General features: G+C 38.9%; 7 protein-coding genes across 8 annotated transcripts; 3 read left to right on the top strand and 4 right to left on the bottom strand.

Moving 5' to 3' along the window:
* Positions 330-3085, top strand: LOC18792368 (galactoside 2-alpha-L-fucosyltransferase). 2 transcript variants are annotated; one of them, XM_020555434.1, is made up of 2 exons: positions 330-894; positions 1148-3085. In XM_020555434.1, the coding sequence occupies exons 1-2, from the start codon at positions 633-635 to the stop codon at positions 2620-2622; spliced, it is 1737 nt and encodes a 578-aa protein (XP_020411023.1). In that variant the 5' UTR covers positions 330-632; the 3' UTR covers positions 2623-3085. The 2 variants fall into 2 exon arrangements, with proteins under 2 accessions (XP_020411023.1, XP_007221788.2); XM_007221726.2 differs by having other exon boundaries at positions 331-894; positions 1145-3085.
* LOC18790997 (peptidyl-prolyl cis-trans isomerase NIMA-interacting 4) lies at positions 2996-4263 on the bottom strand. The gene is made up of 3 exons (XM_007225950.2): positions 4132-4263; positions 3640-4045; positions 2996-3270 (listed from the first exon to the last, which is right to left on the bottom strand). The coding sequence occupies exons 2-3, from the start codon at positions 4026-4028 to the stop codon at positions 3228-3230; spliced, it is 432 nt and encodes a 143-aa protein (XP_007226012.1). The 5' UTR covers positions 4029-4045; positions 4132-4263; the 3' UTR covers positions 2996-3227.
* LOC18790469 lies at positions 5210-7063 on the top strand. Its single transcript, XM_007224530.2, has one exon. The coding sequence runs from the start codon at positions 5381-5383 to the stop codon at positions 6872-6874; it is 1494 nt and encodes a 497-aa protein (XP_007224592.1). The 5' UTR covers positions 5210-5380; the 3' UTR covers positions 6875-7063.
* On the bottom strand, positions 9012-10337 carry LOC109946875 (myb-related protein 306-like). Its single transcript, XM_020556016.1, has 3 exons — positions 10205-10337; positions 9971-10100; positions 9012-9879 (listed from the first exon to the last, which is right to left on the bottom strand). The coding sequence occupies exons 1-3, from the start codon at positions 10335-10337 to the stop codon at positions 9012-9014; spliced, it is 1131 nt and encodes a 376-aa protein (XP_020411605.1).
* On the bottom strand, positions 13687-15553 carry LOC18789108 (mitochondrial uncoupling protein 3). The gene is made up of 2 exons (XM_007226248.2): positions 15147-15553; positions 13687-14537 (listed from the first exon to the last, which is right to left on the bottom strand). The coding sequence occupies exons 1-2, from the start codon at positions 15513-15515 to the stop codon at positions 13995-13997; spliced, it is 912 nt and encodes a 303-aa protein (XP_007226310.1). The 5' UTR covers positions 15516-15553; the 3' UTR covers positions 13687-13994.
* Positions 16150-17947, top strand: LOC18791852. Its single transcript, XM_007222557.2, has one exon. It carries the CDS (start codon positions 16226-16228, stop codon positions 17831-17833), a length of 1608 nt encoding a protein of 535 aa, XP_007222619.2. The 5' UTR covers positions 16150-16225; the 3' UTR covers positions 17834-17947.
* On the bottom strand, positions 18198-26956 carry LOC18792366 (cell division cycle and apoptosis regulator protein 1). The gene is made up of 21 exons (XM_020565105.1): positions 26848-26956; positions 26605-26694; positions 26135-26338; positions 25351-25641; positions 25131-25231; positions 24240-24902; positions 24093-24138; positions 23311-23403; positions 23166-23221; positions 22900-23017; positions 22366-22577; positions 22218-22281; positions 21921-22094; positions 21279-21306; positions 20022-21187; positions 19825-19899; positions 19562-19636; positions 18920-19468; positions 18769-18810; positions 18629-18691; positions 18198-18534 (listed from the first exon to the last, which is right to left on the bottom strand). Exons 2-21 carry the CDS (start codon positions 26674-26676, stop codon positions 18445-18447), a joined length of 4182 nt encoding a protein of 1393 aa, XP_020420694.1. The 5' UTR covers positions 26677-26694; positions 26848-26956; the 3' UTR covers positions 18198-18444.

Genomic DNA, 27371 nt, shown 5'->3' with positions numbered 1-27371 from the left:
TAGTTTAGTAATTTAGTTTTTGTTTTGGTTTCTTGTTAGATCATAACAATGATATTTTTGATGGCATCCCATAAATTATGCATATATTTGAGAAGATCTTCTGCCATAATAAGAATTTACTTTGATAGCAGCATTTTCCTCTTTGATTATTTTCCAGGTTCAAGGCCCAAAGCCAAAATAAAATGATTGCAGTATTTTGCATTCGTTATGTGGAAAGAGTATTGTTTTTTGTTAAATACTTTCGGCAGAAAAATTCAAATATATTGACTTTTATTGGCACAGAAAATTCAAATGAAACTACCTGCGGCTGGGATCTGCCTAAGGAGAATGAAGTGTGCCAGACTGCCACGTTTGGAGTGTTGAAGACGAAACGAAACCCGCTCTTTTCTAAGAATTTAACCGCCAACCCCGAAACAGTCTTCCCAGTCCAAACTCCCTCCTCCTCCTCCTCCTCAACAACACATCACAACACAGCTCTCTTTCTCTCTCTCTCTCTCTCTCTCTCTCTCTCTCTCTCTCTCTCTCTCTCTATGTATCTGGGCTCATTAATGAAAAGAATCCAGGCAGAGATACGGTGCTTGTCAACCATGTCATGTTGAAATCCAATTGCAGAGAGAGATTCTGATTTATTAATGGATCTGAGTGTATCCAGGAGCAGGAGGCGAATATCACCGTATAACACCATCTTAGCCACTCTGGGCGCCCCATTGAAATCCGGGCTAATTACTACGATGAATTTGATGAAGATATTGGCGGCTCTTTTGGTCTCTCTCCCTGTTCTGGTCACCCTCTCTCTCGTCCTTCGCAGCCCACCTCCCGATCGGATCAAAGGCTTCGCAGACGCCAGAGTTATACAAAGACTCACTCCTAACGACACCTCTTCATCCAACTCCGGTAATCATATTCAAATTCTCAATATCCTTCAATTGTTTGACTTTTCTTTTCTGCGTTTGGCGGCTGAGAAAAAAATGTAAGAGAAGAAATAACAAAATCTCATACGTTGAATTTTTCGTTTTCTGTTTTCTACATGCAATATTTATAATTTGGTTCTGCTGTGGAAAGTGGGTTACGATCAAAATTCCATCTTTTTAGCCATTTCACTCTCGTTTTGTTTGTTTTCTGGTTTTACAATTACAATGTGCAGAAGATGGTTTCTCTGACCACACCCAGATGCCCAAAGACACGCTACACGATGGACTAATTGCTCCTGGGTTCGATGAAGGCTCATGCCTGAGTAGGTACCAATCCAATTTATACCGAAAAATTTCACCCCACAAACCATCTTCTTATCTTCTCTCTGGACTACGAAATTATGAACATCTTCATAAAAAATGTGGACCCCATACCAAATCCTACAAAACAGCAATGGCACAACTCAAGTCTAGTGATCAGGGCAACAGTAGTGTTCGTGGTTCAACAGAGTGTAAGTATGTGGTTTGGATATCTTACAGTGGCTTGGGGAACAAGATACTGACCATAACCTCTGCTTTCCTCTATGCTCTGCTCACAAACAGAGTCCTACTTGTTGACCCTGGGAAGGACATGGCTGATCTCTTCTGTGAACCATTTCCTGAAAACTCATGGTTGCTCTCTAAAGACTTCTCCATTAAGGAAAAATTCAACAAATTTGATCAGAAATCTCCTCATTGTTATGGGAACATGTTGAAAAACAAGAAAAAGACTTCATCAGAATTAGTGCCATCATTTCTCTATCTCCATCTGGCTCATGATTATGATGAGCAAGATAAGCTTTTTTTCTGCGATGAATATCAAAGTCTTACTGGGAAAGTCCCTTGGTTGATAATGAGAACAGATAACTACTTTGTCCCATCACTTTTCTTGATGCCCTCTTTTGAGCAAGAACTTGAAAAGCTGTTCCCAGAGAAGGACTCTGTTTTCCACCACCTGGGTAGGTATCTTTTCCACCCCTCAAATCATGTATGGGGGCTAATCACAAGGTACTATCAAGCTCACTTAGCAAAGGCAGATGAAAGGATTGGCATTCAAGTTAGAACTTTTGAGTCAGGCCCTAGCCCACTTCAGCATGTGATGAATCAAATTTATGCCTGTGTTTTCAAGGAGAAATTGCTGCCTCAAGTGGATAAGCAAAAACCCGTTGTCACAGCGCCATCGGGGATCCCAAAACTGAAATCGGTGCTAATTACATCTTTAACCTCAGGATACTCTGAGAATATGAGGAATATGTACTGGGAACACCCAACTGTGAATGGGGACTTAATTGGGGTTTTTCAGCCAAGCCATGAAGGGCATCAGCAGACAGATAAGAATCTGCATGACAGAAAAGCTTGGGCTGAAATGTATCTCCTGAGTTTGTGTGATGTGTTGGTCACAAGTGCATGGTCAACGTTCGGATATGTGGCTCAAGGTCTTGGTGGCCTGAAGCCATGGATTCTGTACAAGCCCGAAAATCAAACAATGCCTAATCCGCCTTGCCATCAGGTCATGTCGATGGAGCCTTGTTTCCATGCTCCCCCATTTTATGACTGCAAAGCAAAGAGAGGGGTTGATACAGGTGCGCTTGTACCTCATGTGAGACATTGCGAGGATATGAGCTGGGGCCTTAAGATAGTCGGTAGTCATGAATCTCATGATCAGTTGTAGCTGCTGTTTTTATGGAATGTAATGCGACAAAGTCATTTTGTTTTGGATCAGATTGTTGATAAGAGTTATGTGGTAGAATGACTTTGCTATTGAATGTAAATCAAGTATTCTTTACTTTGCACTGCCATTGTTGCTTGTTAGAAGAGAGCTGAATACCTGGATATGGATTTAACTATGATTTAATGCACCTTATTGAATGTATTCTTTTCCCAGTGAAAGGCAGCTCATCCTTTTCATCTGCCATCTACCCATCAACATACCACTTCCAAAATTGAAACTACCATTTTAACTATCATGATACCAAATGAATCAAAGAGTCATTATACACATGTTTCTTATGGATTGCATTTGATCATATCAGTAAACAGGAAATTATCATTTGCCTAGATCGAAAAATATAAATATTATTGAACAAAACATGTTGCAATAGTCCCATCACTGCCATGGGAGAGAGGAAAAAAAAGAGGCAACCATGAGAGAGAAGGAGAGAGTAGGATTTCACACCAGTCATTAAACATAATGCCCAAAATACAAACCAGTATCTAACTAGTAAACATCATTCATATGGCCAAAGTTCCGGACTTGCTCCGTCAGAAATCAAGGTCTTAATTCTTTCTGCCTTCGCACAAGATAATATGGTAGCCATGCCTGCACAATTTCCCAAAACAACAAAATCAGCTAACTGTGTTGGCAGTGAGCACACTTAGAGTTCAACATTAGGATATCTTTAAGCAGATAATCCAACAGTACATATCACTATACAATGTACATACTCAAAACAAGATCTATGGAGTGGCATGAATTACAAATGATTCTTCAAACGGTAGCAGCCAACCACAATCAATAGGCAAACTGATGTGGCCTACAACATGGGTTGTGCCCTATAATTTAATCCAATCCAATCTATTAACAACAGCACCGATATTGCTAATTAGCTATGCAAACAGGGCAATCTAACCAATTGGCCAAAATGGTAGCTTTAAAAAATTTGAAAGATTGGAACTTGGAAACACATACGTGGATTTGAAAGGCGCACTGGTAGCCCCAATTGGGGTAGCAAAAGCCACCTCTTGAAAAGGGCCTGCCATCTTGCCACGAGGGAACCACCCAAGATCGCCACCTTTCTTCCCAGATGGGCACTCCGAGTACTCGGCTGCTACCTTCGCGAACTCAGCAGGAGGCACTTTGTCGCCATTTTCAAGCCAACCATCCTGCAACTTCTTGTAGGCTTCGTTGATTTTCCCTTGCTTTTCACAAAGTACATGCCTTGCTTTCACGTAAGTGCAAGTGCCCAGCCCATCAGAAGACTTCCCAGATTTTCCCTTTCCTTTAGAGCCAGCCTCGTCGCTGCCACCCGCCGCTTGCTTTCCCTTCCCTTTGCCTCCTGCCTTCGCGTCCTTCCCCATCTTTTTGATTAATTAACCTAAAGAATTACACTTTAACAAAATTAACAAGCGAATTAACAAACCCAATAAAGATCTTTGATCAAATTAATTTCTTAAATCTTACCGATGTGGAGTTTTGACTGCGGAGGGTTCAGTTCAGCTGCCTTTGCTGCTAGAGTGACGACGGCCTCGACTTCAGAGATTTTTTAGACTAGAGCAGAGATGAGGGTTGATGGGTTTGCCCTCCAATTTGTGGCATATTAACAATTTGCCCTCTTTGTTTTTGGACCTCATAATGAATGGGCCCAAATATTGTTTGATTTATTTTAGCCGGGCCTTAGAATATTCAACAAGAAATTAGACCCCATCTTCTTAATTTGGGAAGGACACGTGTGCTTAAGATGACGGCTAGTGATATCCCTGGACACCCAAAAATCATCTGTGCACACCCTGGCCTCAGGTGTAAGTTTTAACGTATAAATTTGGAGGAATTACATTATGCTATATTTGGAGGAAAGAATTTAAAATTACATAAAATTTTAAAATGATGAAATTTAAATTTTTATTATTTAAATTTTTGGTAATTGAAGATTTTAGTATTTAAATTTATATATATTAAATTTTGTAAATGACAAAAATTGAAAATTTCAATGTTTGGAATAGCTCATGTAAATTGTAAACGAAATAAATTAAATAATTCAAAAGAAAAAAAAACCGATAATCGACACAAAAGATATTCCGTGAATTAGAAAATAACAGATACTTTCCTTATAGTGATCGATTGAATGGAAAATTAGGCCCATATGGAATTTGACTCAAACTATATTTAGCAATGTGTGATTTACCAATTTGGAAATCAATTTGCGGGCGGTTTCAATTGATCATTGAGATGGCTGGTGGTAAAAGGAGTCAAAAAGATCACTCCATATACCTTCCTTGTGTTCATGGTGTAAGAACATCTTGCCTTTATTACTGTTTGTTAATATTTTAAATAAATAAAAATAAAGTTTATGTAAATATAATGGTGATCAAAGCAGTAACCATTGTAAATGCAATGCACCAATACTTTCTCCTTTCACTGTTCCGATAGTCAAGATCGACGAAAGATGTTATTCTTCAGAAAACACTTCGCTTTACGCCTTTGAAAAAGACAGGCATGACGAACCCTTTACTTTGGTTACGAGAGAAAATAAAATAAGAAGTGTATCATCAAAACTGAAATTGTGGCTCTGGCTCATTTGAACTCTGTCTCTCCCGAACTCAGAGCCTTTCAATTTTGAAAACGTGTCCGCATTTAATTGGTCTCAGCAGCTCATACATCACCTAATCCACTATCACAGAGCTCCTCCTCCTCCTCCTCCTCCTTGGCAGCCATGGATGCAGCATCACTAGCAGCAGCTTCTGCTACAACAATGAAAGCCGTTAACTTTTTTGCAACTCCAATTACCCAAAGAATAGCTACCCATCCGACTACATTAACCTCTCCAATTCCTCACACTAAACCAAACGTACACGCTCTCTGTCTCCCAAATTCTAACCCTAGAAGCAGAGCCATTTCTCTGATAACTCGATGCTCCATAAAGCCAGACACCGACACGACTGACAACGAGAAAGAACAGAATTCGACCGTTGAACCCAATTTAAATTCAGAACCGACAAACCCATCAACGCCCTTTTCAAATGATGCACTCTCTTCTCCTATATCAACCTCATTTTCTTCATCTAATACCAAAGGATTGGTGTTGGGTTTGGGCTTTGAAAATTCATGGGACAGTGCAGAAGTTGGGTCACCAGTTGTGAAGAGGTTCCTGGGTGACGAGGAAGAGAGATGGTACATGTGGTACTATGGGAAGTCCAGTTCAAATCCAAACCCAGGTTCGGATTCGATTGGATTAGCAGTTTCAAGCAATGGGGTTCATTGGGAACGAGGAGTTGGACAAGTTCAATCGAGCCAGGATGTGGGTGCGGTGATCAATTGCGGCAAAGATTGGTGGGTATTTGATACTCAGAGCATTAGGCCTTCTGAGGTAGTGGTCATGTCCAGTTCAAAGGTCAGAGCTTCCAGTGCTGTTTATTGGCTCTATTACACTGGCTACAGTGCTGAGGAGGCAGAGAATATTTCTAATCATTCTCAAGAAATCAATTTGGAGAACCCAGAGAGGTTCCTTCTTGATGGTTTGATCAGTGATAAAAATGGTGGGATTGGGAAGATTTTCAAGTCTTTGCCTGGTTTGGCAATTAGTCAAGATGGGAGGCATTGGGCTAGAATTGAAGGGGAGCATCACAGTGGGGCTCTGTTTGATGTGGGGTTGCAAGGAGAGTGGGATTCTTCATTCATTGCTGCACCTCATGTTGTTTTCCATGAAAGTGGTGATCTTAGAATGTATTACCATTCATTTGATTTGGAGATGGGAAATTACTCAATTGGGATGGCAAGATCAAGGGATGGGATTAAGTGGGTGAAATTGGGGAAAATAATAGGGGGAGGAAGAAGTGGTTACTTTGATGAGTTGGGAGCAATGAATCCATGTGTAGTGAGGAACAGGAAAGATGGGGAGTATTTGATGGCATATGAAGGTGTTGGTGGTGATGGTGGGAGGAGCATTGGTTTGGCTGTGTCCCCAGATGGGTTGAAGGATTGGACAAGGTTGAAGGATGATGAGGTGGTTTTGAAGGCCTCTGAGGATTGTGGATGGGATAACAAAGGGGTTGGATCTCCATGTTTGGTTCAGATGGATGGGGAGGAAGATGAGTGGAGGTTGTATTATAGAGGTGTTGGGATTGAGGGAAGGACTGGGATTGGAATGGCAGTTTCACAAGGGAGTGATGTTACAAGGTTTAGGAGATGCGCAGGATTTCATTTGTAATATATGTGTTCATGATCATGTTTGTGTTACTATAACGTGGGATCAGATGTAATCAATTGTTTGCTGATTTGGGTGTGTGTTCAAATATGAATTAGAATGTACATGAATTCTCAACGGAGGACTTTCATATCAAAGATCAATAATGTATCGATAACACGTTGGTATGTTGTGTCATTGACATGTTATTCATAATTTTATCAACACTATTTTGATAATCCGTCTCTAACTGCAAAATTCACGCATTTTGAAGAATAACTGATTCTTCCATTACACGAAAACCAAATGCTATGAAGTTTTTTAGAATTTCATTATTGTTTGATCTGATCATGGTTCTACAAACTGGTTGATTTCTCCATTGGAGACTCAGATACAGAGGCCTGACTATTGGGTGGGCTTGAACTCAAGGCCCGAAAAGCAATTAATTAAAGTTGAGCTTGCTGGTCGAGAAACACTTATATGAAATGGGAATAACATTATTTTGCTATTTTCGGCCAATCACGGTATGTCACGCGTGATAATTTTTTTATGTGACAGTCTGTGATTAGTCGGGAATAACAAAACAATGTTATCTCGTTTTCATACAAGTTTTTGTACTTCTGGTTATGGACAAGGCTTCATATCTCAAAACAATATACAAACAAAATTTTCTTAATAATAGTATAAAGGTTTTTTTTAATCACAAATGGTCTCTGAAGTTTGCGAAATTATCACCTTTCGTCCCTAACTTTTTTTGTGACACTAATGGTCCTTAAGATTATTCTTTACACATCAAAATGGTCTCTGCCGTTAGTTTCCGTCAAATTTTTTGCTAGTTGTTAACGTGGCACGTGTGTGGAGCCCACACATCCAATAGTATAAAGCCACGTGGCTTTAAATAAAATAAAATATATTTAGAAGTCAGGAGCCGAGTCCATGAATATCGAGCAGGAGATACATCTCATCCTGAGAATGATAAGATTTATGCTCAACTTAGGGGTTTAAGGGAACAAATGAAGGAGGCTGGTTACATTCCAGAGACTAGATTCGTGTTACATGACATAGATCAGGAAGGCAAGGAAGATGCTTTGCTTGCCCATAGTGAGAGACTTGCTGTAGCTTATGCCCTCCTCAGCAGCCCAGCTCGTTCATCTATTAGGGTAATCAAGAATCTTCGTGTTTGTGCTGATTGCCATAATGCATTGAAGATTATTTCAAAAATTGTAGGCAGGGAACTCATCATACGAGATGCTAAGAGATTCCACCATTTCAAAGGGAGAGGGAGACGGAGAGAGAGAAAGAGGAGGAAGAGTAGGGAGAGAGAGGCAAAAAGTGGGTCTGCGAGGGGGGGGAAGCGTGCAGGCAGAGTGAGAATGCAGGGTGCAGGTATTTTTCTTTTTCTTTTCTATGGATTTATTTAAAGCCACGTGGCTTTATACTATTGGATGTGTGGGCTCTACACACGTGTCACGTCAGCAACTTAAGAAAAATTTGACGAAAGCTAACGGCAGGGACCATTTTTATGTGTAGAGAGTAACTTTAAGGATTATCAGTGTCACAAAAAAACATTAGGAATGAAATATGATAATTTTGCAAACGTCATGGATCATTTGTGATAAAAAAATAAAAAATAAAAAGTCTAGTATAAATGTATGGGAGAGTGAACTGTACTTTTTATTGAGTTTTTTTTATATATAAAAATTATATAAATAAACACATTATGAAATTTATCACGTTTTTTAGGTTATATTGCTAAAAATTTAACAGCCAACTAATCTATCATGGCAATTTAATAGACATAATTGAATTTTTATTGGATCAGTCTGCTCTGATTTTTGTTTGAGGGATGTGATGTGTCAATTTTTAAGTCTTTTAGATTAAATTTTAATGAGGTGACTTATAGATGACAAAAATAAAACAGATCATAGCAGAGAAAATCAAATCAGAGAATCCGAATCCATTTTTATTGTGACCTTCGAACTACCATATTAATACATCTAAATTACTTGTTACATTCTTTCTTTCGTTGATAAGATAACCTGTTATTTAAAACTAAAAAACAACTACTCTACTCCTTATTACAACTTAATTAGTTGCTAACTAATCATTGACCATTGCTGCTACGACTGAGTCACATCTCCTAACTCTAGACTTTCAAAAATCAAAACACAGGCGACCCAGACGGTGAAGCGTTCACCAAATTGAGTATACTGTCCCAGTAGCTCCTGTTCTCCTCAAAGTGGCTGCCGCCGTTATCAGAGATCTCTCCGGCCAGCGACGAGTTGTAAACCAAAACATCAGTGAAGTCCTCCATCATGATATTTGAAACTCCAGCTGGCATTATCACATTCCCGACCTCCTCATCATTCCCTGAGCTAAACGTACCCTCCTCCACAAACCACGCAAGTGTAGCAGCACAAGCATCCATACAACCAAATGTAACATTAACATTGTCCTGCAATACCTCGGATGGAACCACAGGATTTTCGTTGAGCCCGTTAATGTTAACGGCATTTTGCATTGGAGGATTAAGTGCGTTAATATGTGGGAAGTTCAAGGTGGATGTTGGAGACTCGAGGTCGTCCATGGACATCATAGAACCACCCGAAATAATTGTGCTGTTAACGTTTCTAACCGTGGGCTTTGTCGACCATGTTCCTTGCCATGCTCTGAGCACATCCAAACACGGCAGACCCGGCGGAGCTTTGTTGATGACATGTCCTTGATGGGTTGCGTCGGAGGAGCTGCTGATCAGGAGGTGGTTGGGGTTGGTGGTGGAGATGACCTGCAGCTTGGATTCTCTAACGAGCCTGGCTTCGGCTTCAAGGCGGGCGCTCTCCCACTGAGCCATGTGGCTTATGTTGGCAGCGTCCTTAGCGTGGCCGCTGCCGGAGCCGTGGTGGTGCCTCGGCTTGTGGGTCATGGGATCGATGCCCAGCTTGGTTAGTCTCTTCTTGAGATGTGTGTTCCAGTAGTTCTTGATCTCATTGTCCGTCCTCTTAGGCAAATGAGTTGCTATAGCCGACCACCTAAGATTAGTAAATAAATTGAGTTATTAGGAGACATATTTGCCATTTTTGTTTAGAGAAAAAAAATAATATTTAAAGTTTCGTTAATTACCTGTTTCCGATAAGAGCATGGAGCTGAATGATACTCTGATCTTCTTGCAAACTAAACTTCCCTCTTTTGATGTCGGGCCTCAGGTAATTGGTCCACCTCAGACGACAGCTCTTCCCACATCTTTGGAGCCCTATATGTATATATCATGCATGCATGCACCCAAAACAAAGTTAAAAATGGATCGAATTATAAATGAAGGGGAAGGGGTTCTTAGTTGTGAGTTAAAATAATTACCTGCTTTTGGCGGCAAGGCACGCCAGCTTCCATGGCCATGGTGTTCGATGTAAGTCAAGAGCTTCTGGTCTTCCTCAGGAGTCCATGGTCCTTTTTTCAAACCCATCTTCTCACAGCATGGTGACCTCCCCATCTAGTTTAGTTTGAAACCCTACCTGATCAGCACTCCCACAATTAGTATAGTTTGGGATTCTGGAATCCAAGAAAACTGTTGGAACACCATAAAGGGGGAGGCCAATATATATAGAGGACGATATGAATAAAGAATGTGTGCCAGAAAGATTGCTTCTTCGTGACCAAATATGCCCTTTCACTACAAATGGACCTCCTTCTACAACGATGAGAGGGACACGTGGTGTCCATCCACCGGCTTATTGCCCCTATGATTATCAACTTCCACTGAGAGGGACAGTTCCTACCTCGGTTTTTGTCTTGTTGTAACACTTGTCGGGGAAATGAGGGTCACAATTAACTGTTAAACTTGTCACAAAACCTAGCTAATTAAATTTCTTAGACATTTGTGATGGCGATGGATATACGAAATTTCCAAAACTCTAATTGTCAAAATAGTAAATTGAGCTTACACCTATAAAATTCATTTTAAATCACTTTCAATTCTTTCTTTTAGTTTTCTATGTAAAATACCTAATTTTTTCAAATAATACCCGATGACTAGGATCCAATTAAGTAAGTTACCTAATATAACTTAAAATCTAATTTATTGTATTTTTCGGATTCTAAAACTACCCCTATTTATAAGTTAATGTGTTATGGGGGGTGTAACTAATGACACCCGTTGAATTTAGAAATATCTCCAAATAGTTGTAATGAATGTAGGAACCAATTTAGAAACTTATTTGAAATTAAATATTAAATTCCACATTAAAGTATTAGTAATCTATTTTACGACTAGTAATCTATTTTTGAATTAATGTTGTTTTCCTTCTATGAATTATGACTAGTAACCTATTTTTTTCTAAATAATGTACCTTTTTTTTCTCTCAAAATAATGTACCTTTTTTTTTCTCTAATAATGTATACCTAGTAAAAAAATTTACCTAGTATAATGAACTTATTTTTTTCTTCTAAGTAATGTACCTATTTTTAATTTATAAAAAAATGTGCATAAATTTCAATTATACAACGTACCTATTTTCTATAAATTATTGTGTATCTATTTTTAATTTATGAAAAATGTACGGAAATTTCAATTACAAAGTAATTGACCTATTTTGGTTACTTTTTTTTTGGTAAATAATATACCTATATTTTTATATTTATATTTTTTCATATGTACAAATTTACATATTTTTTTTATTTGCAATTTTAAGGGGCCATATGTTAGAGGGAATGGCAATCAAAAGAAATGGGGTGATTGATGTGCTATTAATAGGGAGTTTTAATTATGGCAGTTAATGAAATGCTTGGAATAAATTATAAATAAAATATGAAGTCTGATGGCAATGATGTAAAAACATAGGAATACTACGACCTATTATATCATACTGGTCATTTAAGTTTGAAATTGAGTTTTACACATAAATTTATAGAATGATAGGTATATGTATAGGACAAGCCCTTGAATGAATTATCTCATAATAATCTCTGCATACTATTTAATTTAATATTTAATTTCAAATAAGTTTCTAAATTAATTTTTAAATTGATTTAAAATAAATTTTATGTTCTAAGCTGAATTTACTATACTATTTATTTATACACGAACCCCTCCTCAATTTCAGAATTGAATGAATGGTGTTGAAGTGGAGGGGGTAAAGTGGTTAAAAAGTGGTTAAAAAGCTTCTGAGGGCAATAAAATTATCAGCCAGAATTATAAATACGGGCCCCATGTGGTTATCAAAATACTTTCAGTGGCTGATGTAATGAATTTATTGACGTGTACCATATCTGTACATATGATTTTGCATCATGATAATTGGTTAATTGAGCATATTGATTTTCACGTGCATGGAAATTTCTCTATAAATAATCAGTGTGGTTGGCTAGCTGCCTTGATTAAATATTTAGTTAAACATGATTTATGTCACACCCTTCGGCAGTTGAGAATTTGCTTTGGAAATATATAGTCCAATCGAGTATACCAAAGAAACTCTCAGTGGGTACCATATTCACTACGTCTCCACTGCAAACTTATTCAATATGTCCCCACTGCAATCTTCTTGTGGTCTCTGGGCATCCACATCACCCGCCCGCTTCCAACAACTGGGTCGACTGACTGGTGTGTTTCTTTGATTATGGAAGCATTGTGCTTCAGTACTTTTTCTGATGATCTTCTTGTGAATGAATGTTGTTGATAAAGGAATACCAACTGGATCTTAATTCTAGTACCTGTCTGTACGCGTATGCTATCAAGTTTTAAGTTCGTTATTTTGGAAATACATTCGCATTTTCCTATTATCCCTCCCTGCTTTCCTCCCCGTTTACAATGACATCAACACAATAATAACGTGCGGATATTTGAGGGACACAATGATGATCTATGAATTAAGACCTAAAAAATAGATAGTTTGGATCATTGAAGAAAAAAAAAATGTAGGGTACCCTAAAGGGTGTCCCTCAAATAAAGTTATTGGAGGGATCTCTCAATAAAAGAGACTGTGAGTGAGATAAGCAAAATAAAGAAGGGTTAATTAGACCAATGCCCATTGAAACTTTCAGTTAAATCTCACTTTATTATTTCAAATTTAAAATGACCCACTTTACTCCTGCCGTCAACTCCATCCAAAAATCTATTAACTGTGATGACGTAACACGGATGTTTTTGTAATTTCATACACATGAATCATTATCCACCAAACCTCACTCATTGCAGATATTTAATTCTTTCCCATTTCATGTTTTGCCTTGGCAGTTGGCAATTTTTTATGATGATGCTTGTACAAGTTGCTTTTGCTTCATCTATGATCCATCTAACCTTTTAATTGATTCAGTTTATTCTTTTTCACTAAAATTCGCAAAGGAAATGCCATTTCCACCCAACCCCCCCGCCCCCCCCAAAAAAACTTATCTATAAGAGGGATAGTACTGTTTTGTTATCCTCGATCATCCCTACTGCATGAGAGTTTCTAGGCTCAGGAGTGAAACGCAATTATGAAGGTGACAACTCAAGCAGGCAACTGGTGTACTGAGAGAGTGGTCCAATTCAGAGGCTTGTAAATTCGAACGATAGACAGCCTGAGGCTCATAACTTCCATGCAGGATTTGGTTTCTTACTTATTTGGTTTCTATCAAGATCACAGTTAAAAGTTAATCACCAAATTAACTTGCAAGAGAAATTGTCAGGAGCTAAGTGTTATGCCTACAAATCGACTTGCAATCAAAGGGAACCCAAGAGCTTAATTGCTACTTCAACATCTTGTATTTTCCCATTTTTTTCTTTTTTTCCAAATATATTGGGGCATATAGGACATGACAGCATGCAAAATGCAATTGAAGGAAACAAATTTCAAACCCAACAGAAATACCACTGAGAAAGGAATATTTCTTCATTGCAAATTATGAAGGCAAAAATCTTTGATTGTTTGTCAATGAGTAACAGCTCAAAAGAAAGAAAGAAAACTCACGAAATTGTTAATTCCCAATCACAAGTTGGAGCTTGCTTGCTCTATATCACAACTCTAATCTTTGATGTTTGAATCACAACAACATGTAAGTACCAAATATTGGCACCTAAACATGCGAGGCATCCTTCAAGCTTGAAGAAGGAATATAAATACCATCCAGTATGATCACTCGGAATCTGAAACTAGAGAGTGGATGAAAAGATTCATCAGAAAGAAGAGAACCCTGCAATTTGTCTAAACTTCTCGTATGAGACCCAAAACACAAATTGCCAAGGACCAAGCCTTGCCCATGTAGGTATGAACCCTTTCCACAATGCTCTTAAACCCTCAACTTTGACAGTCTTCACCAAACAATCATAGGAATTGTTGTACATAATCTTCCCTTGTTTGCTTCTAGACTGGTTCATCATTCTCGTCTTTACCACATCAGCTGGACAACTCAAAGCAGTTGCTGAAAGGCCTGACATGATTGATGCCAAAGTGTGGGCATATATGTTATCCTCCGAAATTCGATTTTTGATAACAAAATGTTTCGCCTGATCATAACAGGCCAATTCTCCCATGTTCACCAAGAATGCTCTTTGGACATTAGGGAAAACACCTTTCCAAAGTCCTCCAATGCCCTCTGATCGGATGATCTTGTTTAAAGCATCAAAGCACCCTGAGTATCTAGGTTGAAGGCCTTGCCTCAACATACGACCATCTGCTTGCATCCTCACCTTAACAAGATCTGCGGGGCTTGCCACCAACTGTACTACTAGCAGTAAACAGAAGAACATTATTACTTTCAAAGCAAACACAGAGTTAAATAAAATACAAAGCAGTCAGCCTAATCAATTATTGGACCATTTGATTGGCAAAGAAATGCACAGCACAACCAAGTAGGCCAACCTAACATGGATTATCATGTGAAAAAGCTGCATTTAAATATCAAGAGTGTGTAAAATGCAGTGAAGTTTTGTATATATGAATTCATATGCATGTCAAAGTATGAGATTGAAGCAAATTCAATGTGAATAGAATGTGACAAAACTGCATTACTAATCTTCAGAAGAGTTCGATAGATTCTATAGTTGAACGCCCCGAACTTTCTTACAGAGCACACAAATTCAAAGATCAAGCATTCATTTTCTCATTGTCAATTCGAACAAGCTTTCATTTTTAAACTTATCAATTTTCTCTAAAATGAATCGGTAACACTATTACTTCCAATTTCCCTTCTTGACCCAAAAAAAAAAAAAACTAAACTAAACTTCCAATCTCCCAAGTCCAAAAACTTATCAAATTACAAATCCCAATTATTTTTTTCGAAAAGGGACCCAACCCAATAAGTTAGACACAATAAGAAAGCAAGTTACCTGAGCAACGACGCCGGAAAGCCCACCGGAGAGAGCTTTAGCGGGGAGAGAGAGGGAACCACCATCGGTTTTCAGTGAGCTTCTGAGGTGCTCGTACCCGACGATCCGAATTGGCGTGTAGAAGAGGTGTCTGAGAAGTGCAGGAGACAATCCCTTGTACAGCCCGAGAGGGCCTTGCTGCCGCACGATCTCAGAGGCCACTAGGAACCCGTTGGTGGGCCGAGCCGATCCCACCGACACCGACTCGCCGTGCAGCTGAAGCCTAGTCTTTGTCAGGTCTATCGGAAACGTCGTCGTCTCCGCCACCATGGCTGAGATCGACGCCAGTAAGATCTTCCTGTAGGCCCCATGATCTTCGCTCGGTTTCATCGTCGACGGAACTATAAAATTGAAGAACAACGACCGAAAATCAGTTAAAGGATAATCTAATAGATTGGGAAACGACATCAAGTTATAAAATTGAACGACAGTGTGTTACATGTCGTTTTAGTAGGAAATGACTGTTTATGAGATAGAGGCGAGAGTTGAGCTACAAGTCTTCGACCTCGTTTGAAAATAATTTTGTAAGAAGAACATTTGTTTATAACCGCCTTTATATAAGCACATTTATTAAAAGAACGTTAAAAATTTATTGAAAATTCAAGAAATTAAGTATTCAGAGGTAATTTTTGAATTCTACGATATCATAAGCGTCTTTGATTTCTAAATCCAAGTAATTAGAGTTGTTGTGACTTAAAAGTAGGATATGAGAAGCATATTTTATCCCTTTCAAAACCACTGCAAACATGCCATTCGTATTGTACGAGATATCATCCTCAATTGAAATTTAAGAAAACAAAATAACCAAAAGCGATGGTGTGGCTATGATGCCAACAAACATATCCGTTCAATCAGGTTCTAGTTTTTGTTTGCTTTATCTACGGGCTGTAACGACACCGTCGAGACCGGCATAGCTGTTCAACGTTACAAAAAATGTAAAATAATAAAGGCCGGCCTTGTGACCGTTACATAACGTCAAATTCAAAAACTACAGAGAAAGCCTCCTCGCTTACCCAAATTAGTCATCATAGTCAGAAGAAATGAGAGAAACCCAACAAGATCAGCTAGTAATGGCAGAAGAGCAAATGCAGCAGCTCAGATCCAAAGCCACAGAGCTCCTTCTCAGAGAAGAATGGAAGGAGGCCGTAAAAGCATATTCTCACTTCATCAGCCTCTGCCAAGACCAGGTCTCAAAGACCCCTGAAGACCCAGAACATCTCCTCAAGCTCTATAAATCCCTCTGCTTAGCCCTCTCGAACCGAGCCGAAGCACGATCCAGACTCCGGGATTTTGCAGAGGCCTTGAGGGATTGCGATCAGGCATTGAAAATTGAGAGTACCCATTTCAAGACTCTTCTCTGTAAAGGTAAAATTTTGCTGAATCTGAGCAGGTATTCAATGGCATTGGAATGCTTCAAAACAGCTCAGCTTGATCCTCAGGCTAATGGGAGCTCTGTTAGCCTCAATGGGTACTTGCAGAAATGCAAGAAGCTCGAGTTGATGTCGAGAACTGGAGCTTTTGATCTCTCTGAATGGGTGGTTAACGGGTTTCGCGGAAAGCCTTTGGAGCCTGCTGAGTACATTGGAGCAGTGCAGATAAAGAAATCTGAGATTAGAGGGCGAGGCCTGTTTGCAACAAAGAACATTGATGCTGGAACTTTGGTGTTGGTCACCAAAGCAGTTGCCACAGAGAGGGGTATTTTGCCGGATCAAAATCTGGATGAGAATGCTCAATTGGTCATGTGGAAGAACTTCACTGAAAAAGTTATGGATTCGGCGGCTAAATGTTCAAGAACCCGGGATTTGATCAGTACATTGTCAAGTGGTGAAGATGAGGATGAGCTTGTGGTCCCTGAGATCAATATGTTTAAGCCTGAGTCAGAGCATATTGGTGGCTACCCAAATGAGAAGCTTGATGTGAACAGGATTCTAAGCATCTTGGATGTCAATTCTCTTGTTGAGGATGCAATCTCTTCTAAGGTTTTGGGGAAGAACAGTGACTATTATGGTGTCGGGCTATGGGTACTGGCTGCATTCATCAACCATTCATGTGTTCCCAATGCAAGGCGTTTGCATGTTGGAGATTATCTAATAGTTCATGCTTCCAGAGATATCAAGGCTGGGGAGGAGATAACATTTGCATATTTTGATGTGCTTTCTCCATTGGACAAGCGCAATGAAATGTGCAAGACATGGGGGTTCAGGTGTGATTGTAAGAGATGCAAGTTTGAGGAGGATTTGTATTCAAGGCAAGACATAAGAGAGATTGAGATGGGTCTCGAAAGAGGGATAGATGCTGGTGCTGCAGTTTATAGGCTGGAGGAAGGCATGAGAAGATGGACGGTGAGGGAAAGGGAGAAAGGGTACTTGAGAGCGTCATTTTGGGATGCATGCTCTCAGGCTTATAGCCCAGAGAAGTCGGCAAAGGGGTGGGGAAGACGGATACCACCGATGGATTCGGTGGTCGATAGCATTGCGGAAGCAGTGGGAAGTGATGAGAGGGTGTTGAAGATGGTGGTGGAGAAGTTAAAGAAAGGTAGTGGGGGAGTTGTGGAAATGGAGAGAGCTTTGAAGCTGGGAAGAGGGGTGTATGGGAAAGTAGTGAAAAAGCAAGCAATGAAAACTCTTCTTGGTCTTGGCGTTCTTTAAACCAAGCTATTAACTAATAGCTAAAATTTTCAATTTTTATTATATTCCCTTGTAGTGGCCAATAATCAGTTAACCTACTGGGCTAAAGAACTGATTTGCTGATTTTTTGTTTAACTTGATGAAATCTGCCGACTCTTTTCTTTATTTTATCTCATATTTTACTGATTAGCTGCTTTGTATTAAAAGCTGTGTTAGGATCCTCCCAAGAGATTTTGTTTTATCAAGAATCCTCCCAAGAGTTTCGTCCTCAGAATTTTTCCATAATTCAGAGCTAGAATTTCTCAGCATAAATTAACTTTGGCAGTTATCAAATTAAAATTTCAAAATTTGCTACTCAACCAGACTCGTACGATGGATCAATTTCTGAGAATATAAACTGAAATTACTGTATTTACTGGATAAACACATTGAGAATGGCAAAAGTGTTCTTATTTCAATCAATAAAGAGGCGGTAAATGCAAACACAAGGGCAATAATTTAATTGTAAACATCCAAAACCCTATCTCTAAGTTCATTTTCCCTTTCCTTTTAACCGTCATCAAAGGAAAATGCAAAAATTCAACCTGACTCCAAAATAAAAAATAATTCGGAAACCAAATACGCTTCAGATCTCAAATGTCAGTCATTCGCACCAGTTTCTTGTAAAGAATGTGGTCATCCCTTCCGGTGTTGCTCTCTAATAATGCACTCTGCACAAGTTCCTGATGCAGAAAAAACAAGCATGACCAAACTGTCAAAGATAAGAATACACTAAATACAAAATGAAGCAACAAAACAAAATTTTATACTTCTCACCTTGACATCCCTGTGGGAAAGGAATTTTCCCAAATTGTGGATTATCAATCTCATATCTTCAACCTGAAAAAGCAACAAGCTCTTTACGTTTCTCTAATAATGCAACAAAACGAATATATACATTGAAGATTGCAACTTACCCTAATGTAGCCAACTTGATTCCTGTCGAAGAACCTAAAAGCCTGTTTCAGATGGGAAAAGTATAAAAGAAAAAGGATGGCATTAATGGATTGATGGAGAGAGAATGAAACTGTTCAGCAATCAAACTAAAACAATAACTGAAAGGTATACCTGCAATAGTTCCTTGTCCACAACCTCCTTTGCCCTGGGAGTTTCTTTCTTTCCTGTATCCACCTTCCCCTCTTTTCTTTCACCTGTATCTGCTTCGGCCTTGGCCTTTGTTTCTGCGGCCTTCGTGTTAGCTTGTTCCTTAACTTTGGATTCGTCCTTCTCGTTTCCAAGCACAGGAATCACATTGCTTTTCCCCTCTTCATTATTCTCATTAGAGGGATGAGGACTAGCATCCTCCATTTCTTCATATTCTTCTGGATCTTCCTCTGGGTCTTCTTCATCATCTGCTATATGCTCCATCTTAACCTCATCAACATGATCAACAGAACTATTCTCCTCAATAACAGCTTTTTCTTCATCTTGTTTCTCTCCATCTGACCGAGATGAACTCAATGCTTCGGATGACTTAGCAGGCTGGTTCGTCACAGGGAGCTCATTTATCTTCAGACGCTTCGTTGATGATTTTTCATCATTTCCTTTCTCAACTTTTTCTATTTCTCGTTGCCTCTTACGTTGGTTTCTTTTCATCACAAATTTTATTCGCAGCTTCTACAAAAACAACTCACATAAATGAAGATGCATCATTACAAAATAAAAAATATCAAATTATATGCATATTCAGATTAACTGTCTTAAACCAACCTGTAGAAATGTCAAAAGACGGCATCCCATCTGATACTGAAGCTTTTCATAAAGCGTTTCAGCAAACAGTGAAAGCTGAGAGAATGGAGAGAAAAGAAGGGAAAAGGAGGGAAAGATTTACAAGGAAACAATTAGCTCTATTTTGCATCTGGTATAATGAGAAATACGCAAAGATAACAAGTGAACCAGTAGACACAGATCCAAAATTCAGTCATAGAATTTAGGCAGACATGAAGAACATTAGATGCCACGAGAAAACATACCTCAAACGTTGATTCTTCAGTGTCCTTGTCGGTATAATCTAATAGTAAATCAAGTGAAAGTGATGATGAACGCAGCTGTCACAGATTACCACACAATTAGAGCAAACATGCAAGGAATATTAGATGAGGTGTACATGCAAACATATTTAATACATGTAGTAAACAAAACTGTGATATTCAGACTATAATCAACCTACTTTAGAATCCTTGCTCCACTGTGTTTGTAGAATTAATCCAGGGTGTCGAGGAGGTTCTTCAGGCTTTCTCGTTTCTTTCAGTTCTTTATTTGATTTGCTTCTAGACTCATCTTTTCCATCTCTGTCTTTTTTCTCTTTCTCATCTTTTGTTTTCTCATCATCTTTCAATTTTTTCTTCGTGCCATTATGGTTATCCTTACGAGCAATTTTTTGCGTGTCTGGCTCAATCTCCACTTTAGTCACAGAGCCACTCTTCTCACCAGCTCCCTTTTCATCTTTCTTATCCTCCTTAACATCCTTTGCATCTGCTTTACTTGAATTCGCCATATCAGTTGGTTTGTCACTGACTTGTGTTTTTGAAGCCTTTGGTTTAGAAATAACTTTTTTTTCTGTTTCCACAACATCACTTGCTGGCTTTTCTGCATCTGCTGTTTGCTTCCTCACACTTTCTGTTTCATCTCCAACATTTTTTTCATCCCCATCACCATCTTTCTTACTCTTAGCAACCCCTTCGTTCAGTTCAACACCAGTCGCCTTCCGTTTAGGCACCCTCTTAATGATCTTCTTTTTTACAATTGTCTTCACACTGGTATTTGTACTACCGCTTGGATCCGATTTATCCTCAGAGCATCCGGTTTCATTCTCAACTTTCACCTTCGTGCCAATATTATCTTCATTCTGAGCAGCCTTCCCCACTGGAACCTTTTTAATAACTTTTTTCCTCACAAAAGTTTTCACTACAGCAGGATCAGCAGAAGATTCCTCCTCTTGACCTGGAGTCTCTGAATTTCCTTTTGTCCCCCCATCACCCAGATTGTCAGTTTGCTTGGTTGTAGTATCACTGGATCCCTTACCAACAACCTTCTGTCTGACAACCTTCTTTATAATCTTCTTCTTCCCGGTCTTTACAGTTCCAGTTGTCTGAACTTCAGCAGTTTCTACCTGTTCCTTTTTATCCTCAATCCTGCCTTTGTCTCCTCCACTCACATCTTTTTTCTCAAGCTTCTTACCATTCACGTCACCTTTTCCTTCAGATGCATTCCCTTTCATATTAGTACCATCTTGCTCCAGTTTCTTAACTTCCTTCGCCCCTCCAGTGGATGCAGACTCTTTCTTTTTATCTTCTTTGTCAACTCTTTTGTGTTTTGATGATTCCATTTCCTTATCTAAACCAAAAACCAAGCAAAAGATGATTATTGATGGACATCAAACAAAAGATGTGAAATCATACACAACTAGAAGACCAACTCCATTTACCTTTCAGAACTTCCTTCTCCCTTGATCTCTGCAAGAACAAACATACTAATTTTAAAAACAAGTAAACTATATGCCGATCAAGATAAATTTTACTGTTACAAGTTCTGAGAAAATAAAATAAGGACAAGAGGATATTACAAAAGTATATATGATCAACAAGGGTTAAATGTAAATATGGTATCAAGAAGATGCGAAAAAGAAAAAGGCTTTTTGTAGCTAATCCTGAGTCAATGTTATTAAAACTTCTTAACCATCTGTTGGATCCATATTTAAAAAGCTCCATTGTAGGATTAAATAACTGCATCATGCCTGTCATGCATGCCGAAATAAATAAATACTGAAACAGAGAAATGCATCCCCAATAATTTAGTTAAAGATTTTATAAATTGACAGAATTTTGTGAATCATTCACAAAGTGCATGACTGATGATTAACCATGGCCACAAATTGACCCACAGTTGAACCACTGCATGTGGAACGCATGCATGTTAACCTATCTACATTTTTTTCCTACGAAATGTAAATGTGTGCATACATGTTAACCTACATACCCATCAATAATGTGTGCCTGTGATTAAAATAAAAATCTACCCAAAACAAAACCATACAAAACCCAGGGGAACTACAATAAAAACAACAAACCTCCTTTTTCAAAGAAAGTTGACACTCTCTTTCTGCAACAGCTTTCTTGTGAGCAAGCCATTGGTCTCGCCATGAATCCAATGAAGGGAGACATTCAGACAAATCTGGGACAAATATTACAGTCACCTCTTTATGGCTGAAGACTCCATCTTTCCCAATTCTATCATAGTGTATCTGCAAATGTCAAATGGAATTGAAGAATTAGTCATAAATTTAGAAATCTGCAAAATAAAAAAATCAAATAAAAAAAGATTGCAACTAGGTAAAAATCACAATCATTACTAATGCAAATTTTACCTCAAGAAAACGATTCCAGTGCTTGCAGTTCTGCAGATCAAGTTTAGCAACATCCTTTCCATATCTACAAAGAAAAACTCATTCAATCTAATAGAAAATAGCATTATTTCTTTATGTATCTCTATAAAAGATAGCAGACAGCACAAACCTTAGGGCAGTTTGAACTAAAGGGCTATCATCAACTGATGGATCACCACCATCAGCAGGATTCCACTGGCCACCAATTGCCATGCATGAACGGTCCTTTTTGAGAACAGCAAACCTAAGGATATTGCAGATATGTGATAAGCGATCATCGGAACCTCTTTCAGAGGACAGCTCTTCCAAAGCATTTTTGCTAAGTCCGCTCATCAAGATAATCTGAATAGTGGAAATTAAATATAAAATAAAATACAGAGTAAGCAAGCAATTCGTCAGGTGTACTGTACTGCAGCAGAAGAAAAATAAAAATTTGAGAGAGAGAGAGAGAGAGAGAGAGAGAGAGAGAGAGATTGAGACTACTCAAATTAATCAGAGAGTATAACCAAAAAATTCAAAATTCAGTTTTCTTTATCCTCCTCTTTAATTAAGTTATCCACATGTTTTTCTATTCATGAATGACTCAAGATTTAACTACCTAAATTTTAGATAATAAGATTAAAGAACGGGTAAAACAAGAGGGGAGGACAGAAACACGAACTACCTTCGCGTTCCACACTATATTTCCACGTCCTGATTTTTCAGGTTCTTCAACCAACATTTCAGTAGCTCGCTCTTTCAGCTCAGTGGCATTCTCTTCTTCAACAAAATCATGCTCAAAACTGTAACACTCAACAAGGTCGTACAATTACATTTTCTTTTCTTTTTTCCTTTTTAATAAAGAATAGGAGCTGAAGGGTTCCATATCCTGAATTAAAATAAGAATTCCTGAAAACTAATTAACTGACACAGCTTCAACAAGCAAGGTACCTGACAGGAGTATGAATAGACAGATGAAGGTTCTCCCTAGGCCAGTTCACAACGGCCTACAACAATAAAAATGCCACACTTCATTTATGTACTTAACCATCTGAGTCCATAAACCTTGAGTGAGAAACGAAAAATACAGACAAACCTTGCAGAACTCTGAGGGTATAAAGAGTCTGGGATATCGTTTATCTATAGAAAGATAATCCCTTTCTACATCCATCAGCCTGGTTGAGTAAACCTGCACATAGATGATATTGTTACCAACATGAGTGAAACCATAAAGACATTTTAGGTTGTAGACAAACCCAGTAGTTTACATTGAATGATCAGCCCACATGTTAAAAATTCTAATACAACTGTGTTTCGAGTTTCCAGAGCTCAATCAGTTTCCTGTTGTAGAAGGTAAGTTTCCTCAATTTCAAAGGGTATAACGACCACAACTGAAAACCATTCATCTACGTCTACTAACCACGAAATGTTGTATAAGAGGATTTGGTGCATGCTTAGGATTTAATTAATCCAGACAGTTTAGAGTTAGCAAAGGTCTACATGAAGAGGTCTGCACAAGAAAAGGCCAACATACAGGATAAAGTAGATATAGTGAGAAGAGAGAAGTGCCAGGAAATGTGGTGGAGCCAACCATAAACAAAAGCGACAAGAAGCATAGGAACACAGAAAGAAACATTTGCACGTAGAGCCAAAGGACAAAGAGGAAGCAATATTGAGGAGAAACATGGTAATAAGAGTAAGGAAGGTTAAGGATATCCCGGGGATTAGAAACTGAAATTCTGAACCAAAGATAACAGAAAAGGCATCACGATTGAAACCAGTGAAGAACTCAATTCCAAACAAAAGACTAAAGGCAGACTTGAAAGGAATAATTGTCAATATCATTGAATGGCTATGCTCTTGCACTGGTCCTTTTACCTTGCAGACATATTCTCTCCTTTTATCTTTAACAGGTGAATGACGCCTTCAGCATAACAGAACACCAGGTTAGTTAGAAAGGCTGCGAGACAAAGCAGCAATTTGCAAGAACAAGAGCAGGACGCAAAATAAAACATCAAGATCCACCTATGTAAAGCTTCATGATGTGGCGAATCCTGTCGCAAAGATCTCCCCTCCTTTGCTAAAGAGGAACCACGACGATCCCTAGAAACTCTTGGTGGAGTTCGTTCCCGCCTGGTTTCAAGTGCACGTTTCCGCTCTCGATCTCTCTCCTTCACCCTCCGCTCCAAAATGCGTTCTCGTTCACGCTCTCTTTCTCGTTCTCGTTCACGTTCTCGTTCGCGTTCCCATTCCTTCTCCCTTTCTCTGTCTCTCTCTCTCTCACGCAAACGCTCCCGACGGCGCGCCTCCTCCCTTAGCTCAAATTCTTGAAGATAACTAGCCCTGTCATCCTTCCGTTCATCAATCCGTGGATGACCACCATGAGACAAGCTTCCCGGATAATCTGACTCAAGAGATGAGCCACGAATCCCTTTTCCTGTGGCATAGTCCCTACCAGGAGGTAGGCTGACTCCATAACCAGGATTTGAGGAACTTTGCGAAAACATGAGATCATCATTTCTCCGTGGAGCTGCCCCTAATATTGATGGAGCAGGTTGTCCCCCATATGAAGAACCACTAAGCATAGATAAACTGCGAGGATCCGCATCCATTCTTCCTCCAAAAGAAGTAAGATCTTGAGTGGGATGACGACTAGCGGCACCCCTCGCTGCAAGATAATCAGCTTGTCTGCCAGAAATGTGTTGCTACTCAGTCTAATAAGAAATATATCACCATCTAACATAGCTGTGCACAGACTCATTATTAAGATGCGGACTATTTTGTTACTGAGAAAGGTAGGAATGACCTTTGCAATTCATTAATGGGGATGGAAAACAAACTACAAGGGATCTGACCATGAAATGGAGACCAAGTTCCAGTCAAAAGTGTAATACAAAGTCAGCAGAAAAAAAGTACCTTGCACTCCCGTCAAGAGAAGCAGACTGCAGTGATTGCGATTTCAGCAATTGTTCTTGACGAAGCAGCACCGCCTTATCAATTCGATCATAAATCTCGGACTGTCGCAGAATATGATGCGAAAATTATAAAACTACAAATCAGGTCTTATTCAAAGAGGAAAGTAAGTAAGAGAAAAATAAACAAAAATATTCTATATTAAAAGATGAAAATGAAAAACCTGATGTTGAGGACCAAAACCAACAGAATCGGCATATCGACCAGTTGGTTCACCTTGCAAGTCCCTCCCAATATACGCACTCTGACGTTCACCAAATTGCCTTCTGTCTATCGCTGGATAATCAGGAGCCTTTTCACCATACAATTGATCAACTTTATGACCATACCCATGACTTGAAGATGAGATATAGTCACCAGATGAGAACTTTGGTGATTCTGGTTTAGCTGGGACATAACCACCACGACTTTCCAAAACCGATGGTCCAGAACCTTTAGTACTCATTGGAGGAACCTGTACACAATTTCAAATTAGACATCAGATGGTTCAACAAGAACTTCACAACAGATCAAACCGAAGCTTGGATGCGAACTTCCACACTACTCAAACAGTAACTTCCGTGAAACCAGCAGTGCAAATACCACCAAAATACATTTAAGAGCAAAATTGGAGAGATTAAAGATATTGAGGGACCAGCACATGCATATATAGAAAAGGTTTATCACAAACTCGATGTTTAATGCTTTCCTAAATATGAATAAGAATATACGAAAGAAGGAACGGAAAAGGGAATTATCATGGAGATTTCTATAAGGAGCACAAACATTATAAGGCAGGTCAATAAGTAGTGTTATGAAGTCCTAGGTAGCAGAGAGAAACTAAATATTTGCTACTTGTATCACAACGAAAATAAAGCACCATTTAGCTGGACAAAGCACTATTTAGCTGGATAAAGCACAGGTTACCAGAAATACATCAACATGAGTTCTAGAAGAAACAGACAAACCTGAGGTGCACTGCTCAAAGCAGCTGAACCATAGATAGAGCTATACTGTCCCCCATAATGAGCTGCAGCTGAAGGATGAGCTCTATACCCACTGGCATCAACCTCCTCCGAGCCAACTAACATTGATGAATGCCGAGAACCCATGGGAACTTGCGACCCCCCTTCAGGCCCTCCAGCAGAATTTCCAGCATAAGCAGGTCCCAGCTACAGATATTACAATAAATGAGAAAAGGATCAAGAAATCCCCACGCAAAAATTCTGCATTTTTACAAAAATTAGCTGTATTGTGGATGCCCGTGGTAACTTTCAAAGGCTGAAACTGAAGAACAAAATGCCTAAACTTGAAATTTTAACATTGATATTATCCCTTTTCGAGCAATTAGATGATGAACAATAAGAATAATACAAAACGCTCTGTAAAAAAGTAAAGGAAATGCAAATTATACAACAATTGAAGAACAAAGTCTTACATTTTGGCCATACGCAGATTGGCCAGTATATGACTGTTGTCCGTAGGCATTGCCCCCTCTGGACGAATACATGCTATTTCGCAAACAGCCCTAAAATAAAATAAATAAATGATTTGCAAGAAAATACGCCAATTCAAACAATGATGTACGAAATCCAAGCTAAGGAAGAACGGTTGATTTTTCAAACTTTGATCATCAATCGAAAAAGCAAAAAGATACAGATTTTTTATAAATGAAACTAACCCTAACGACGCTGATTATTGTGAGATTGCGAAGCTTTCCGTGTTGGAGCACACGAAAACCCTTCAACTCTGAGTATCTGAGAACTGGAAGACGTATCTCTGTTTATCTGGTAGTTAGGTTTCGGAGCTTTGACCGAACGGAGTTTGGGCCTTGTCAGATCGGATTGTAATAGTCAACGAACCCGGAGAAAGTGCCGATTGAGCCCAAAATGGGCCCAAGGCTGATTTAGGGAGTGGAATCAATCACGTATTACTCATTTATGAATAACCCAATTTGCGCATATCGAAACGATATTAGGAATTGTCATTAACTACATACGACGAGAGTGTATCTCTTCAATGTGTCATGTTTATTAATACGTAATTTGATTAAAAAGAATTAAATTGAGGAGAAATAGATTTTGGATTCTTATTGGGCTTCGTTCGGTTCATGGAAAAGAAGGCTTGAGAATGAGAAATTAATTGTTTTCTCATATTTGATAAGTCTAGGCATGAGAAATCTTTGTCTGGCATATGAGAAAATAT

The sequence above is a fragment of the Prunus persica genome, chromosome G1, assembly GCF_000346465.2.
Source record: "Prunus persica cultivar Lovell chromosome G1, Prunus_persica_NCBIv2, whole genome shotgun sequence".
NCBI classification, from domain to species: Eukaryota; Viridiplantae; Streptophyta; class Magnoliopsida; order Rosales; family Rosaceae; genus Prunus; species Prunus persica.
The sequence above is the reverse complement of the archived record's forward strand: the minus strand, read 5'-3'. Positions and strand labels throughout refer to the sequence as shown.

Coding starts and splice junctions, on each gene's coding strand:
- LOC18792368 (XM_007221726.2), top strand. CDS start 633: ATGGATCTGAGTGTATCCAGGAGCAGGAGGCGAATATCACCGTATAAC. Junction 895..1,144: donor CACCTCTTCATCCAACTCCG/GTAATCATATTC, acceptor TACAATGTGCAG/AAGATGGTTTCTCTGACCAC.
- LOC18790997 (XM_007225950.2), bottom strand. CDS start 4,028: ATGGGGAAGGACGCGAAGGCAGGAGGCAAAGGGAAGGGAAAGCAAGCG. Junction 3,271..3,639: donor AGTGCGCCTTTCAAATCCAC/GTATGTGTTTCC, acceptor GAAATTGTGCAG/GCATGGCTACCATATTATCT.
- LOC18790469 (XM_007224530.2), top strand. CDS start 5,381: ATGGATGCAGCATCACTAGCAGCAGCTTCTGCTACAACAATGAAAGCC.
- LOC109946875 (XM_020556016.1), bottom strand. CDS start 10,337: ATGGGGAGGTCACCATGCTGTGAGAAGATGGGTTTGAAAAAAGGACCA. Junction 10,101..10,204: donor TGCCTTGCCGCCAAAAGCAG/GTAATTATTTTA, acceptor ATATACATATAG/GGCTCCAAAGATGTGGGAAG. Junction 9,880..9,970: donor CATGCTCTTATCGGAAACAG/GTAATTAACGAA, acceptor TACTAATCTTAG/GTGGTCGGCTATAGCAACTC.
- LOC18789108 (XM_007226248.2), bottom strand. CDS start 15,515: ATGAAACCGAGCGAAGATCATGGGGCCTACAGGAAGATCTTACTGGCG. Junction 14,538..15,146: donor TTTCCGGCGTCGTTGCTCAG/GTAACTTGCTTT, acceptor CTAGTAGTACAG/TTGGTGGCAAGCCCCGCAGA.
- LOC18791852 (XM_007222557.2), top strand. CDS start 16,226: ATGAGAGAAACCCAACAAGATCAGCTAGTAATGGCAGAAGAGCAAATG.
- LOC18792366 (XM_020565105.1), bottom strand. CDS start 26,676: ATGTATTCGTCCAGAGGGGGCAATGCCTACGGACAACAGTCATATACT. Junction 25,642..26,134: donor CTTTGAGCAGTGCACCTCAG/GTTTGTCTGTTT, acceptor AATTGTGTACAG/GTTCCTCCAATGAGTACTAA. Junction 19,900..20,021: donor AGTGGAGCAAGGATTCTAAA/GTAGGTTGATTA, acceptor AATCTGTGACAG/CTGCGTTCATCATCACTTTC.